The 17,784-nt window shown below is 42.4% G+C and overlaps 1 protein-coding gene across 3 annotated transcripts in view; it reads right to left on the reverse strand.

Annotated features, from left to right (window-relative positions):
* The window catches only part of MTM1 (myotubularin 1), a 41,961-nt gene extending 30,313 nt beyond the window's left edge, over window positions 1–11,648 (reverse strand). The window contains exons 1-3 of one of the 3 annotated variants that reach the window (XM_085230863.1): window positions 11,527–11,648; window positions 1,837–1,908; window positions 789–861 (exon numbers count right to left, since the gene is read on the reverse strand). In XM_085230863.1, the coding sequence (XP_085086989.1) occupies window positions 789–861; window positions 1,837–1,899 (136 nt within the window). In that variant the 5' untranslated portion in view covers window positions 1,900–1,908; window positions 11,527–11,648. Of the gene's footprint in view, window positions 1–788; window positions 862–1,836; window positions 1,909–11,272; window positions 11,491–11,526 lie in introns of those variants that run through there. The other 2 variants (XM_085230862.1, XM_085230861.1) reach the window with 2 other exon arrangements.
* Window positions 11,649–17,784: the final 6,136 nt, after the last annotated feature.

The following is a 17,784-nucleotide window of genomic DNA, read 5'->3' on the forward strand; positions in this document are numbered from 1 at the left end:
CATCCTCATGCCTCCCCAGCTCTCCTCATTAAACACACAGGTACTTCCTTTGAATCACCATTTTGGTTTCCCCTCAGCCAGACTGGCTTACAAATTAATATAACAAATACTTGGGTTGAAGGGAAGGAGCAATTTTGCAAATAAGAGACATCTTTAGTTGTGTTCTCACACCTCATAGCAAACTTCCATGAGTGTAAGGCTCTAGCCCAGGAAGAGCCTGTACCGACTAAGGAACACAGCCCACAATACATTAATCTTTTTCATATTGCAACACCACATGGCAATGCAAACAAGTGTGCAGTAGATAAGTGCACGCCATGCTGTGTGAAGGAAGCATCACGCTGTACCTGCGGTAGTCACAACTGGGGCTAAGGTTGCACACCCCTGTACAAGATACCAATAGCATGCTGTGCGGCATGTATGTGTGGCATCCTTTGAATTCAAAATGCTGAGATGGATTCATGTCACTAGATACATACTGCCTGGTACACTTATAAAATAGTGATACACGTTGACTTAGAATTTCTATGCATTAGAGAACCTACTGCATATGGAAACAAAGATTTCAAAGTCTGCAAAAATTACTACTTGCAAAGCGTGATAAAAATCCTCTGAAGTGATTACTTGAAAAAACTAATTCATGACATGTTAACATAACTTCAGCCCCAGTCCAAACCATTCCAGATTATGGGAAGAAGCCACTAAAACACACACCCCCACCTCCCCCCCCCCCATACACACCAGGCTCTCAAGCCCATACCACATTAGACAGCCATACGGCCTCATACCTGTAACTCTAGTCTCTCCTGGCAGACGGGGTATTTCTTCACTTTTTTCCCAGTTAGCTCCATCTTTTAGAGACTAAAGAAAGAAAAGTAGAACAGCACATCATATTTTATTTGCAATTATTACAAGTTTCAGATTAAAAAAAATCTTAAATTTCTGTATAGGAAAGAAAAGCCTTACCCACAGTAGAAACTGACAAAGTGAACCAAAAGAGGAACATATCCCTATCTTGCACTGCAACTATTAATTATTTAAAGCTTGAATAGCTCTGTCAGATCAGCACGCTTTAGTCTCTTATTCTAAAGAAACAGTTAAACCTATCTGCAGAACATAGGACACATTAGGATACATTAGGATACACTAAACATCTATACCATTATTTCTCTATGCATTTTCTACTTATGATTTTCCAAGTCTGTTGGCTTAAAAATGAGATCACTTAAGCAATATAATCACAAATGAGCAGACAGAATGTAATAGTTGTGAATTCACACATTTATTCATCATTCATAAATATCACTGAATTTGTTTTTGAAGAAATGTTTAAAAAGCTAAATAAAACCTTAGTTTCTGCTTTCTTGCACACAGGTGACCTTTTCCTCAGCCACACCACATTAAAGGCAAAGGGGAACGTCATTTAGCCTGCTTTAACATGAGCATTTCCCACTAAAGATCAACATTTAAAAAAGAGGCCAACCACATGACTAGAAGTAACTGATCAGTTGCAATTCAGAATGTTTCTGTGGCACAGAATTGCCTAAAATATGCAAGTATACCATAAAATATCAGTGTAGAAAGCAAAGATAACAGTATATTAGAATTGACTTTGAGGAGACTCATAACTAGCATTCCAGATTGTTTCACCTGTCCACTCTGACAGATATTTAAACCAGCTTACTTAACTTCATTAAAGCTTTAGCAAGAAAATTAAGTATATACAACCAAGAAAAATACCAAACAACCACTCAAGTATTCAGTTTTCCATCCACAATCTTCCATATTCGATCTCTGAGAACCCTGATGCAGAAAACATGAAGAAGTTACACTTACTCTTTTAATTGAGGAGCTCTCCAAGGAGTGTGAATTATATTTAGGTGCTGCTGATGAGGCCATAGTGAGTATCTGATGAGAAAGCACGAATTGGAGAATTAAAATTCTTCTTAGAGTACACACTGCTTACAGGAAATTGAGCCTTTGGACACTAGGAGCCCCCAGTAATATCTTGCAAGTTGGTATTAATTAAAAAAATATATATATAAAATGTCTCGTGATTCGAGGCCACTACTTAGAAGCACCCAAATCTAACAAGAAACTCATTAACAGTTCCAGAATCTGCTCCCATACACTCTGACTCAAACAGCATGCTTCAATTCAGTTGTTTGCATACTATTATTAGTCAAGCCAACAAACATCAGTGTGCCTATTTTAAGGTGCAGGATACACACGCGAGGAGATGCAATCCATGTGGAGCATTTGTATCAAGAGTTTTCACTTAGCAAAACAAAAACATTTGAAAACAATCTCCCATTTCCTAAAAGTGAAACTTCAGTGAGCCCAGCAGAAGGGGGAGAGTCCAGTCTTTGGGTCAAACAGCCACAACACCTGACAAGAAAATGGCTTTTTTAAAAGTGATATCAATTAGAGTTGCATAATACAGCATTAGTCTTCTTTACCATTTCCTGATACTGCACAAGAGATCTCTAGGACACGCATGGGTAACTTCACATCACATCACGCTTCCCATTCGTTAGGCACACACTGTTCATCAAGCCAAAGTGACAAAGCACAGAACTTTTCAGAGCTACTATTTTGAGGGAGAGCAGCAGTATGTGATTTCAGGATACAACATCATAATATTCCAGCCTAAAATAAGCCTCTTCTCTCCTACTACGCAACAAACCAGGTTTGTACAGATTTCTGCACCAGAACAAACCAGCCCATGCTCCTTCCTGCATGGCAGCAGGCTCACAGTGACATTACAGCACTCCTGCACATGCCATAGCAACAGATGGCACTGCAAGATCCAAACAACCTTTGAAGGTACTGCAACAATATGGGAACATTATATTTTTAACACAAAATGGTTGTTTTGTTCACATCTTAAGTGAAAAATAGCATGTGAGGCAAAGAGAGGAAGGTAGAAGTCAGCTGAGCAGAGCAGCCCCAGTTCTTCCACAGCAATGCAGCTGTTCTACTGGAGCTCCCATACACCTGAAACTGCACCAGCAGCGTGCGACAAGCCAGCATAAACAAGCCCCAGAGAAGGGCCTTGGGAAAGATGTGGTTGCCCTGAAGAGACGTGCGCTGCAAAACAGTGCTGCACCTGCAGCAAGGAGCTGGCAGCCCAGGCTCGCTGCCCACACAGCAATGCTGGCAGCAGCCCTGGCACGGGGTGAGCTGAGCACTGTGGCACTGCTCAGCGCCTGGGAGCCCAGCCCAACTGCCTGCTGCCACGTATCACCGCTTCCAACAGTGCCACTGCTGCTCACACAGGGAACAGAAAAAAGTTTTAAAAGTCCTCAGCTTCCTTCCTTGCTTTATGCAACACGTGCACTATGCTCTGACCAAGCTGTGGCACTACACGTGGTGTGCTGTGCTTCCCCAGCATCATGCCTTCCAGGTGTGTGCTCTGGGTACCACTGGTGCTGCGTGCCATCCTTCCAACCATTCCTTTGAGCACACTTTCCTGAGAGCACAAACTCACTAACTCTTATTTTTATACATTACTTTATTATAGTATTACAATCAATTACTCTGTTTTATTTCCAGTGCTTCAGTAATGTAAATTAAACTTATTCAAAGTAATTAGAGTTGAATAAATATGTACTGGAGGTAAGGTTATCTGACAAAGTTGTTTCTATTAACACACTGAATATTCCATTAAAAAAAGTTCAAGGTAGTTCACTTAGTTCAGCAGCACGAAGAGAAGAATTCTTGCAGCACTACTTGAGTTTCGCTTTAAAGCCGATCACACTTTAAAAGCCCTAAAACTACGCAGCACGTGCATAACTAACTACATGCATCTGATTATTTCGTTATTACTTTTAAGTAAACTACGGTCAGCTAATTTCACTCTTCTCTACACGGCACCTATGAGTCAGCACAGAGAACAGCACCCACATCTGGCCCCGGCTGTAGGAGGAGCTGGGCCCAGAGCCGGGTGAGCGCCCAGGGCTGGGGCCTCAGCCTGACACCCACACCCATGGGGTGCAAACTGACCGGGCACAGCTCCTGGTGATGAACGACAGAGGACAAAATGCAGCCAACTGAAAGTGAGGAGATTCCATCTTGATATAAAGCAGAAGAAAATAAAGGAAAACAACAAAACAAAAGCAACATTTTCATGACCACGGGGCAGGTAGGTAGGGGAAATGTTGCCATGTCCATCTTCAGAGGTTCAAGACCAAGCAGAAGAAAACTGTGAGCAGTCGGGTCTGATCTCAAGGCTTTGAACAAAACATCCCTGAAGTTCCAACCAAACTACTCTGATTCTGCCATTTTCAAGCAACAAGAAGATCAAGATCTCATTTTTAACCTCATGTCCATTGAACAAGGATACACCTACAAAGCAGCACTCCTCTGTCTCCCAGGAGCAATCAAGTTTTCAAAAACATTTAAAATTAACATGATTTTTTTTTTTAAAAAATTATATATATATATATTTTTCTGCCAAGTTGTAGAAACCTTTTCTGGCCACCTGCCCAACACTGCCAAGCACAACTGACAAGTGTCCTTCATTTAGCCTTACATCAGCAACAGCTTTCTCATTCTCACAGAGCAGCAGCAGTCCTTCCACACAAGAAAGTCCTGCAAGTAGTTTTCCACTCAAACACATTTTATTTCCCAGTAACACTTGTTTATACAGTTGCACAAAAGCTGCAAATCACAAACCTCACATTTGCCAGCAGTTAATAGAATTAAATAACTCCATAAAATCAAACCAAGTCAGACGACTTTGTAGAAATACTTGCTATTCAGTTGAGCGTCCTCCCTTCAATCTAGCACAGCAAGGGGACCAAGCCATTTACTGGACTTGAACTAGTAAACAAAGCTCTGTTAAAACTACCTGAATTCACTACGGTAACACTACCAAGAAATGCAGGCTCCAATCATCTGACAACAACAACAACTAAGTTCCTCGGGATTTGGAATTCCATTAAAGAACACATTCACACTTTTGCTTCCTAGGGCTCATAGGAATGCAAGCACAACAACCCTGGAAAGGTCACACACTGGAGGCCAGACTTCAAGAAGCCAGTTCAAGGGTCCAAATCCGTATGTGTATAAAGCATCAGATTGTGTTCAAAGGATGCAATCCAACAGGACTAACACCACAAACATCTTAGGTCAAGTAACCTCTATCAAGTGCATCACTGTGAGCACTGCTTTCTGAGTATTTAATATTTCTGACCCTCCAGCAGTGTATTAGTATTCTGGAAAAAAATGCTTTTAAAATTTTTGATTAGTTGGAGCAACAAGTCTGACAAAACTGTGTGGAAGCAAGAGTTGGACTCAACGATCCTTGAGAGTCAAGCATGAGAATCAGCTGTGTTTCTTAGAATCAGGTTTGTCATTAAGGTAAAACCAAATGTTTGACAGAAGGTTTTCAGAAGCATCCTGTGCTGTCACACAAAGGGAACCATGGCACAAGGTTCTCACAAACCTGCTCCAGAGGAAAAAACAAAAAGAATCTGTGCATCACGAAGGGTTCTCCTAATCATACAGCTACAAAATTAACAAAGCCCCTTCACCAACTGCTGTTAAAGCAATTCAGAGAACAATACAGACACTTCCAGAAGAAGTGATATCAGTTCCTATCTCGACACTCAAAAGTGATCGAGACATTACTCATTTAAGATTTGCAGTGCATCTGCCAATCTAGATAAAACTGAACTTACTTTCATGCCAAATCAGGAATCAGTTCAAAGAGAAGAAAAATAACATAAGATTAGTAAGCTTTTTTTTTTTTTAACAAAACAAAACAAAAAACATCTGTGTTTGAAGGAAACTAAGTTAGCATGAACAAATAGAAAAGAGGTACTTGCACCCTCAATCAAGTGGAAGAAGCAAAGCATGAAGAAACAGATTCATAATAACAAGGTAATCTCATACTGCTGTATGACAAAACTGCCCTCTGTACAACAGCTTACAAAGCTGGTATGAACACACTGCGTTGTTTCCCATGACAAAATTAGAAGCGTGCAGTGAAGTCAATATCCTTAAAACAAAACATCTGTCAGAACCACAACTGCAGAGAACAAATACAATGCAACACACTGGTTTTCAGGAATAACATATAGAATAGTGCAGAACTCTAGGAATTAGTAAGACAGAAGCAAGGTTAAGAGAACCATGAAATGAGAAGAAAGGAATAGAAATCTTTTAAAAAAAAAATACATTGAAAAAAGTAAAAGAAACAGTGCTGAAAGGTCAGAGTAGCAACAGCATCTAAGTTATCATATCAGAGTCACTGAAATAAGTATCAGCATCTTTACCATTCATTAATGAGCATTTAATCTAATGAAGTCAACAGCAGTCATTCATCTCACTGAAGGTTAATAAAGCTTTAGTATTAGATATACACAAGAATACAGAAGTCACAAGAAAGCTCTGCAGCAACGAAGGCAGTCTGCCAGACTGCCAAAACCAAGCAACCAGGTCTGCAGAAGTAACTGCATCTCCTCTGCATGCACTGAGCCAGGTGCACTGCAGTGCAAAGGAACTCAGCAGTGGAAACAAAATAAGGTATCAGAGATCCACAGAGCTGAACAAAACCACACACAAAAAACACAAGGCAGAGCATTCCAGTATCAAAACAAATACACTTACATGTTAGAACCTAATGTTTCACTTAATAGCCATAAGTTATGTTTACACCTGTTTACTTGTGGTCAGCAACGACTACCTGTTACATGTTACACCATTTAATCAGAAAGAAAGGTCCACACAGCATAAGGAAAACTGACCTACCTGCGGGAAGAATCACTTCAACAGCAAGAGGCTCTCTTACACCACTTCCAACAACACTTACAATTTCTTGCTGTCAGAATTCAAGGACAGATCATATTTATCCCATGCATCAACAAAACCCTCTGGACATCAAGTCATATGCTTCTATCTGCTCTTATTCCAGAGAGGATCCAGAGAGGGCAGTCAGCGTGGATTGCCAGACAACAGAATCTCCTATTTCTACTCTGCAGTCACAGAGATGGGGTGTAAAATCCTCCCAAGTGTAACCTTGCAGGAACAGAGTCCGCAGCCTTCACCCTTCCTTAGGTTCCCACTGATCGCAGAGCAGATTGTGCCACTAGCAGTTCTTCTCTCTCTTCACTCTGTCGGAGTGATCTTCCCCATCCGTATGCACTTAGTAAGTCTACATTGCCTAGGGAAAGCATCTGAGCTTTCAAGTCTCTTTGAAAGCATTCTCAATTCAAGCCGTAACTAGAACACAAAAAGCATGTCAGCAGTACAAGCCTCAGGGGATACCGTGTGTGTAGAACGTATAATAGTGCTCGCCCTCCTGCAAGGAAGTTTCTAAGTCAGTTAATCAAGTTCATCAGTAATGGAATATAAAAGATGGCTGTATCCTCCAGAAGAAAAAAAAAAAAAAAAAAAAGAAAAGCATCACTCAGGTAAAAAGCCCGAAATCTGGAGCTACCTGTTTGCTAGAAGCAAATGCCCCAGCAGGCTGCTCTACCTTTAAGAAAAAAGCATTCCAGCACTGCTAATGTTGCCAGCTCTCTGCTAGAGAGTGAGCAGCAAGCTGTACTTCACATGGTGAAGTGCTACATTTCTGAAGAAACAGGAAAGGCTTCCTCTCCCTAAAAAGCATATTCTAGTTCCCTAATATGCCCCATACCCATAAGGGGCAAGTCATTGTCCCACTGTTCCCAAAGAACTCAGCACGAACAGCTGCATAGGAAGAAAAGTCTGTACACAAGTGGCTACTAACCCTGGAAACAAAGCAGCAGCATGCCAGCTGCCTGCACACTCCTCTTCTATAGGCATCACTACATCAAGCAGTTTGGAACACATTTGAATGAAGACCTTGGACAAACAAAAAAAAATACCCTGACAATTTAGTTACACAAATGGCAGCATTTGGCAAAAAACTTTGCCCTAGCATTTTTCCAGAGTCAAATTTTGTTAAAAATAAAAATAAATCATGTAGCTTGCACAAGCAAACCAGGTATGGAATAACAGCTGGAGAAAGAAAGAAAGCTGCAATTCTGTCTTGATATTTTTCCTATCTCCGTTTGAAGGCTTTCTTTATTGTCTTCACCTTTCCCAGAATTAAACTCCCATTCTGCTTTCAAAATAATTCATGACTTTCAGCAAGACCTCACATACAAGTTCAAAACATCACTTTTCCAATTATCAACCCAATTGCTTCCTCCTTTCAAATTACACTAAAAGCACAGCTTAAGGTGAAAACTCTGGCTTTTTTTTTTGGCAAAAATGCTAGCCAGGATAATAAATAACAGCTCTCTCACAGAAAGATGATACAGTAGGGCAGAAGCCATCAGGGACACTAAGGGACACTAAGTAACTTCTCTGCAGATGGACTTTGATCTGTTAGTCAGATACTTCTCATGCTTTATATCACAGCAACAAGGAAAAACAGGACCTACTTCAGTTGTAATAAATAGAACTATTTGCTAAAGCTTGTTTTCTAGCATCTGTTTGAGGTGTGTTCCTCATAAGATATGCCAGCAATTACTTCTGCCCTCTCTTACTTGTTCATTGCTTTTCCTGTATTTGTTCTATGGGTAACACCTTCCATGTGCTGTGATTTGTCTTCTTTCCTGACTTGTTCATAATATTTATTCTGGTGACTGAAGTGGAGGTTCAGTTATGTGAGCATACCAAAGAAAGCAGCAGTTTTCTTTCTATCCATGAGCCCTGTACAATAAGCAGCTTTTAAATCACGCTACATTCGGTGGCAGGACAGAAGCAAATGGTTTTTTTTTTTTTTTTAGGAACCATTTGTCACATTACCTCTAGAATCAACATTACATCTGTAGCATACTGATGTCAGGAGGCTGATTCGTGGCTTTCTAAACCTACCCAAACTATTTTCTCTACTTTCCATCCCCTGCAGGAAATGCATACCTCCCACATTGTCGAAAGCTGATGCAGTTGACAGGAATGCCTATGGGATAGAAAACACAGCTTCAAAGTTTTCTGTTAAGGAAGTCTTCAGCTGCTCTCTGCTCATTCCTCTTGAAAGATATCCCCTTGGGCCACTATAGCTCCATTGCTAAAGATTTAACTGATGATTCCACAGGAGAAATTGAAAATTTTACTGTTGTACACTGATATATTCTATTAAAATATGAAACTATAGCGGAGGAAAGCCTGAAAAGGGGGATGTCATTCTAACCAACCTTCCTTTGAGAACATGTACAACTGACGCATCGAAGTCCTTGTCTTCTGCCTGCTGTGCCCAGTTCCCTCTTCCACTACATGGATTCCTTCCCTGCATACTACACATAATACTATAGAGAAAGTGCTATTCTGAGCTCATCCCTGTTAGAAAAGAAGTAGGCTAAGGGCTTGGATGAAGTCACTCAGCAACAGTTCTTTGCCTCACTCCCAAAAAAGGGAAAAATTGGGAGCCCCCTGCCTAAGTTATTCCTCAGGCAGCACTATACTGTTGGGCATGCTCTTTCAAGCAGCAGGCTGGAGCTTTGCCGGATACAGAAAGATGGATACTTTCATGTTTCACACCTGCCTCTGTATGTTACGCATTAATGGTTCCAGTCAAAGAGCAGACAGCCTCTGGCATACAGCCCTTCCATTCATCATCTGCAACCACACAGCAAAGATTTATTTTGAAAAAACACACATCCTCTCCTATAAAAAGCGTAACCTGCTCTTCTTGCAAACACTTACTTTTGTTTTTAGTTTCCCAGAAGCTTCCATGTTTAGTAAGTCATTTCAGTTGTAGAAAAAACAGAGGTGCTCGCCTCAGTGTGCGATGAAAGGGCAACACAGGGCAACACCTTTCAACTTTCAAACATCTGACTTTGTGCTGTAGCTGGCTCTTGACAGGAATGCGACAGGTATGAAGACACTGTTAGAGTTGCCAGAGCGCTCCATCTGCCATTACTTTTAAAATAACGTCAGAAAGGGGGGGAAAAAAAAAATTAAGCCAGAACAGTTGCTACTAAAACATTCTGGACAAAGTAAACAAACAGTTCTAGTTCTTTTTCAGTTTTCTCTTCTGTCAGCAAGTTTGGCATCAAGTTGTTGGAACTAAGAAAAGCTTCTGAATCTTTAAGATAGACAGCTGAAACGTCTCTAATGGGTAAATACTACATAGACTTTTAACTAACCTTATGTTCCCTAGGCATTTTTGAGCATCTTATTGCACTCTCTTACGCATTTCCTCTGTCATCTGTTTCCAATGAATACTGGCATTTGTTTCTTTTCCCAAATACATTCACGAAAGAATTTCACATGAAAGGTGATGTGGAATTAGGGGAAATCAGAAGAAACAAACAATGAAGTAAAACTTATTTCTACACAATTCAAGTTCTTAGCAGAAAGCAATATTGTCTCCTTTAAAGGAGCACCCAGACTGTTAAAGATTTACAGTTAGCTCTCATGAAACGAGCCTTGCATTCTACACTGATACTAGCCTGGTCAACACCATAACTCTATGGATCAGGAATAGTTTAGCACTAGCTTTTTCAAGCCCAGTGATGTTACAGCCCCTGCCTTCCAAAGGAAGCTTCCAAGAGAAGCACTTGCTGACCAAGCACAGAAAGATAAACAACATACAGCCCCAGGAGTGCCTTTAGGCTTGATGCACTTGCTAACTTTGTTAGTAATTGTACATCTGAATCTCTTTTTTAACCACAAAGAAGGCTACCAGGACAGAGATTTGTACAGTGATAATGTACAAAACTATAAGATAAGCCCCCTTCAAATCTCGTTAGACGAATGCATGACTGCTAGCTAGTCACAAGCACGGCACAGACCCAAGACAGGAACCATGTGGGATGTCCACAGTGCTTTTCAAACACATACAGTCCTGATTAGTGTCTCTCAAGAGAGGCCAATACTTGCTCTAGAGAACAACCACTGAATACCTCTCAACATCGATACGATCTCAGCACCAGCTTCACATATGTTGCTCTATGCAGGCTCAAGAAAAACGTGGCTTTCTGTACAAAAACAGGTGAGACCTTTCCTGCCACTCCAGTGACACGTGCACCTAAAACACACACACAGGTATATTCCTCTGTCTTACTCCTGCAGCATGCAGATCACCAAGCAAAAACAACCCGTCATCCCACAGCCATTCCTTATTCCGAACCAGCTGGCAACACTCGCGGTGCATGGAAGCCACACACGCCAGAACAAACCTTCACTCAGTCACAAACAGACCGCAGAGCAGCTCACGAGTCTACAACCGCACACGGGGCACTCGGCGCGTTTTCATATCGCGACAAAGACGACGGTTACGGTTCAAAGGTACCTCAGCGCTAAGCTACGGCGCCCTGCCGCGGGGAGCCGCGTGCGGCCACAGGTGAGCCGTGACAGGAGGAGGCGAGGCCGGCCGAGCCCTACGGGAGGGCGGCGGGCCGGAGAAGGCCGAGCCGAGCCCTGCAAGCGGGCACCGAGGGAGGCGGGGCGGCGAGGGGCCGGCACCGGAGGGGCTGTGGACGCGAGGCCGGGACGGGCCCGGGGCCTCGGTCGCCGCGCTACCCGGCGCGCAACCCGCAGACTCACCGCGACACGGCCGCCGTCGCCGTCGCGGGCCCGAGTGCGGCGCACAGCGCGGCCCGCCCACCGCGAGCCCGCCCCGCCGGGCAGGGCCGTGCCGCCGCGCGGGGGCTGCCGGGAGATGTAGGCCTCGGGGAGCCGCGGGGGCTGCCGGGAGATGTAGTCGCGGAGGGCGGCGCTCGCGAGCGGGGCGCGGTGGCTGGGAAGAGGCGGCTGAGGCCGCGCTGTGCGGGGCTGGCGGGGAACGCGTCCTCTGTGGAGGGAACGGCGGTGTCGATCGGCGGCTGTTGGCGGTCACGGGCACAACCATCACACCAGCGTGCTGGCTGCAGTGCGGAACTGCGAGCTGTGACAGCAGGAGCGAGCAGCGGGCGGAAGGAGGAAGGACTCCTCGCCTTTGTGCAGGCAGTCCTGTCTGTTGTTCTCTAGGACATCCCGACCTCACCCTTTTAAGTAAAAACTAGATAGAAAATTCACTGATACGATGTTGAAGCTTTGCTTTGATTGATTCCTAAATCAGTGTATTGGTTTGCATATCACAGAATCACAGAATGGCCAGGGTTGGAAGGGACCTCCAGGATCACGAAGCTCCATCCCCCTGCCACACGCAGGGCCACCAACCTCCACATTTAACACCAGCCCGGGCTGCCCAGAGCCCCATCCAGCCTGGCTTTGGACACCTCCAGGGATGGACGGGCATCCACAAGCTCTCTGGGCAGCTGTTCCAGAACCTCACCACTCTCATAGTAAAGAATATATATATATACACATATATATAGGTACACATCTGTTTGTCCAGATAAACACATGTGCATGCTCACAGATCCTTAATGGATCATTCTTTCAGGCTTTCCTTCAGATCACATTTTAAAGTTTTTCTCTGACATTATAAAAAGGTTGTTTTTGCATTACTCATTTGTGACTCCTGGAACCGAGTTTTGTGTCCCAGTTTGTTTCCAGGCTGGTTCCATCCCTTGCTCCAGCCTTGTGCCCATATGGCCTTCAGTGATTGCATCCATTGCTCCACATTAATCTGTCAGATCAAATATTCCCCACCCTTGCCCCGTGTCACTGTTCTCCTCCTTTCCTGCTTCTCCATTTCTAACACATCTACAAACTCATTTCTGAAAGCCGTCTTTTATGCCTTCCAATTTTCAGTAGGTGGTAACCAGGCCTTTCCTTGTGGGTTGCTTCTCTTGTCTATCTTTTATCCCCAGACAACATGTGCCACAGCTACAGTGCAAACAACAATTTCCACTCAGTTCTGCCTCTTTACTGCACATTGGTGTGCTAAACTCTTGGTTTGGGTCACTATTACCACGTTAAAGTGGTAATTTCACCCACTGGATGCAATCATGAGGGCCTCACAAGTCCCACATCCACATGGTCAGATGCTTGTAAGGTGGGAACTGAACCTGACCAATGATTCACCTGATGGCCATTTGGATCTGCAGGAGCATACATTATTTAATTGTTGGGATATTTTTTGGTTGTCTCTGCAATTCTGAGCCTGATCCTTATGTATGATGGTGCCTGTGTATTATGGCAGCATATGGTGCCTGGGTCATAATCAGCCCAGACAGCATGCAAATACTCCAACCTCCACCCAATCCCTGGACCATATGGATAAGAACTAGTTAATTGAGAACTCTAATGTCATTTTAAGCTCAGCATAGTTAAATAGTGTCGTGTCTTCTCCCACAAGAACTCAATCTATTACACTATTATCTGCCTGTATGTAATCATCTTTGACTCAGACCTTCTTGTAGTCTTTTATATTTAGACTATGTCAGAATCTATCCATATAGCTTAAATTCCCATCTTCTCAAATCTCAGTTACTGCAATATCATTTCCTTTGGCCTTGGAAAATATAACCTTGTCTTGCTCTTACCCATTGAGAATGCAGCTACAAAGGCCATTTTTCTTAGTCTGTCATTTTTACTGAATTATTTCTCTCTTTTCATCTCTCCACTGGCTCAGCCTACTCTATCATGTTGATTCTTACTAAGGTGTCTTTAGTTTGAAAGGCCTGATAGCCTGTCTTCACCTTGCTTGCCATCTCCATTCACTCACTTCTCAGATCTTACTGCAGCTCCCTTCAGCTCATGATGCCAGTTTTCACAGCCCACCTGTAACATGTTTAAACATCTGCCTCTGTGTTCTTTTGGCCGCCTTTGATTACCAGGGATCCTCCAAACAGCCACAAAGTTACTGATCGTTTGTCTTCAACACCTTACTAAAAACTTCTCTTTTTTGTAATGTCTAATGTACAGTGTCACAATTCCTTGTGCTGCCTCTCCTGTCTGCTTTCCTCATTTCTCCCATTTCTTTGTTGGACTGTAAAGCACTTCAGGGCAGGAATCATTTGTGTTTACTCTGATCTACAACAGGGCTATGTAGCACTAAGGTAAATACAATAATAAATAATAAACATAACAAACATAATAAATACTCATACAGAATGGAGATGCCAAGGAAAACCTAGGTATTATGAGACTGATGACTGCAATGTGCAGTTTGGGAGCACAGCCATACCTGATAATAGTATTAACAGATTTTCCCACTATTCCAGGGAGAAGAGGAACAAAAATAAGTGGAAGTGGGGATTCTTTATCTTTAAGTCAAAGTAAAGATGATTTATATCCATCTACCTAGCAAAAAATTTCACTTGGTTGTTGTGACAAAAAAAAAAAAAAAAAAAAGACAATGTAGTATTAAATGTATATATTTGTGTCCATATGTACATGTGTACATTTTTCTCCTCATTCACAAGTTAGATATTAGAAACTATAGTGTACATCAGTGATTCTTTTGCTGCATCATTTATACCATTTGTTTCCTTTTATTGTCCTTTGTTTGCTAACTTGATGTTTATTTTTGTCTCTGCTAAATAAAGACTGCCAGATTTAATTATTTTAAGCTGTACTTTAAGACCTCTTTAACCTATTTCTTTCTAGCTTTTCCCTCAATTAGCCTAATCATTTCTTTATCAAGTAACACATTACCAAATAAAACACCCTAAAGCACCCTAAAAAACATCTGCCCTGTGCTGCTTGACTCACAACAGCAATAAGGTGAGTTATATAAGTGGCCTGTTGTATTTCTGGGTCCTGCAACTCCCAAGGCTGGAAATAGCAATTATATTTTGGGAAGCATTTTCAGAGGCACCGACTGAATGTGCATACTTGCTATTGTTACTGTGAAGTCAAGCAGACGCTAGTTTTCAGGCACCTAGGTTTTGCATGCACAGTACTGCTGATGCCAAACGCTGGCACACGACAACTGGAAGATGTGTACACATGTATTCGTGTACATACACACACACATGCACACACATGCTGTGGCTGGTAGATAGACTTCTGTTAGATGCTGATTTTTTTACTTCAAAGACGGAGAGAAATAATATCAGGCACTTGTTGATTATATACTCAGGTTAAAAAAAGATCACACACTTCCTTCACGCAAATATTAGAAGCAATTAGTATACTTTATTTGAAAAGTAGCTGCATTTCAGAGGAAGGCAAACTCATTTTCAGATACATCATATCTAATTTCCATAGTAAGTAAAAGGTTTTAAAAGCACTGGAATGAATTTGGTTAAAAGGAACCAAACAAATGGAAGTTAGTAATATCCACTGAATTACCAGAACTATTAGTAGAATTAATTTTAGTACCATTAGAGCACTGCCCTACATTAAGAGAAATAGAAGAAAATCCTCTTAAATTAAATAGCACATGAAGGAATAAGCTTCCAGTGCACTTAAATGTGAATTGCAATAGAAAGTGACCTGCTAAATGTGTAAATATAGCTCATAAAACAGAAATACCCTTTAGACTAATACCTGATAAGTGCTTTGCTTTGGTCTGAGCAGAACTGAATTTCTCTGAAGGCTGAGGTTTCATTCAAATCCCAAAAGAATTCAAGTGATGCAGGGCAGCTGAAACAGCAGCAGCAAAGTGGTTAAAGTTAAAATACCTTGTAAAACTATCTTACAGTTGCATCAAACAGTTTTATCAGTGTAAAAAATCCTCTTCCCTTCTGTTCTTGACAAGGTTCACACATGTACAACTTCAACTACAGTAGCACCGAATCCCTTAGAATTCAGCATACAAGAGTTATTTTAAGCATTATTTTATGTACGTTAATTAACACTACATAGGCTGTCAGAACAGAGTTAATCCATACTCGATAAAGAAATAGTCTTTGTTTTACACTACCAGAGTCCCAGCAGCTGATAGAATCGTAGAATCATAGAATGGCTTAGGTTGGAAGGGGCTTTAAAGATCATGCAATTAGAACCCCTCGTTACAGGCTGGCTGCCCTCCCAGCTCAGGCTGCCCAGGGCCCACCCAGCCCAGCTCTGGGCGCCTCCAGGGATGGGCACCCACAGCTCTGGGTGCCAGGGCCTCACTGCCCTCTGCATAACGAATTTCCTCCTAATATCTAATCTGAACTGCCCTCCCTTAGTTTAAAACCATCCCCCCTCATCCTATTACTGTATAAAAAGTCTCTCCTGTTTATAACCTCCCTTTAAGTATTGGAAGACCGCAGTGAGGTCTCCCCAGAATCTTCTCTTCTCTAAGCTGAACGAGCCCAGCTCCCTCAGTCTTTTTTCAGAGGAGAGGTGTTCCAGCCCTCTGAGATCTTTGTGGACCTCCAGTGGACCTGCTCCAGCAGCTCTGTCTCTCTTATGTTGGGGGCCCCAGGCCTGGACACAGTACTCAGTACTCCAGATGGGACTTCATGAGGGCAGAGCAGAGAGGGACAATCCCCTCCGTGCTGAAGAGCACTGGTCTCAAGATGGACCCCTGGGAGATACCACTGGTCACCTGGACAGAGAGCCGTTGACCACAACCTTCTGGCTGCAGCCATCCAGTCAATTCCCTACCCAATGAACAGTCTACTCTTTCAATTTATATCTTTCCAGTTTAAAGTTAAGAATGTAATGTGAGACCATATCTGAGGCCTTCCAGAAGTCCAGGTAGATGGTATCAGAGAAAGGTATCTTCCTTTCTCTACTGATGCTATCACTCCATCATATAAGGCAACAGATTGGTCAGGCAATCTGAGTAGGTCAGGAATCCACAAGCATTCACTACTCACAGCAGCATATTTTTGCATTTCGTTAACGCAGTGCTGCTCCTCTCAGCAGCCATTCTCCTTAAAATAGGGGTTAGCTTTGGAATTCAGTCAAATTCCAGGCAGCAGACTGCAGAGGCAGGAAGAATCCTGAGTTCACAGGGCTCAGCAGGGAGCCTGTAGAAAGATGCGCAATGGGAAAGCCCTTATTTCTCTATAGAAGCATGCATTTATTTAGATCAGAATATATTTTTGCTTGATTTTCATGAAAGTATTTTATATCACATCATCAACAGAAGTGGTTTCTTTTGGCTTCTCCAAAAACTCATGCTGAACTGACACTGGTTTAATTCATATTTACCAAAGCTACGTTTTGTAGGGAAAATGGATCTAATCTTGTTATTCTTAAGTGTTATTCTTTATAATAAAAAAGAAAACCCTCAACCATAGTCAGTTTGCCTAAATGTATCACAGTGGGTGAGGAGAAATGGGTTTTCTGCTGCAATTTTCTTTCCCATTGTTAGAGGAAATTGCCACTTATTGGCAGGGTTAAAAACAATCTGGCACTCAAGGTGTTAGCAGGAATCCTCATGTGAGTGGTAGCTACAGCCCACCAGACTGAGCCGTTCCACTTATGTGGTTGTGCTTATTCACAGCTATATGAGCAGGAGATAATTGCAGAGTGAAACCATTAAGAAACTGATGTACTTTACTTAACCTCAAGTGCGTAAATTACCAAAATCTTTTTCAAAATATTCAGCGAAGGTAAGTACCATCACCCCTCCCCAGGAATACTCAGCATAACTAAGTATGGCTGGAGTGCTAACCAGCAGATAAGGCTGTAAAATGGGCAACATCAGTAAACTTTGAGGCCATTAAGCAATGGGAAGGGCCCCAAGTTTGGCACTTACCCTTTTAGCATTAAGGCCTCAGATAATCTGTTCTGACAGCTGCTAGGGCAGTAAAGGTTTTCCTGTTGACTTCCATAGGAACAAATATAATTCCTGTGATACTGAAAGAGCTGTGCTGCTGTGGATCAGCTCAGCTGCCCCATCAGTACACTTTGATACATAGGAGAAAATAATTTTATTGTGAACCAGAATGTCTTCACTTGTTCTAATGAGTGAAACAAAATCACTGAGACAAGTGCGGTCTTTGGAAGCCCTGAAAATCACATCAGATT

The sequence above is a fragment of the Meleagris gallopavo genome, chromosome 9 (genome assembly GCF_905368555.1).
Source record: "Meleagris gallopavo chromosome 9, MGAL_WU_HG_1.1, whole genome shotgun sequence".
In the NCBI taxonomy this organism is placed as follows: domain Eukaryota; kingdom Metazoa; phylum Chordata; class Aves; order Galliformes; family Phasianidae; genus Meleagris; species Meleagris gallopavo.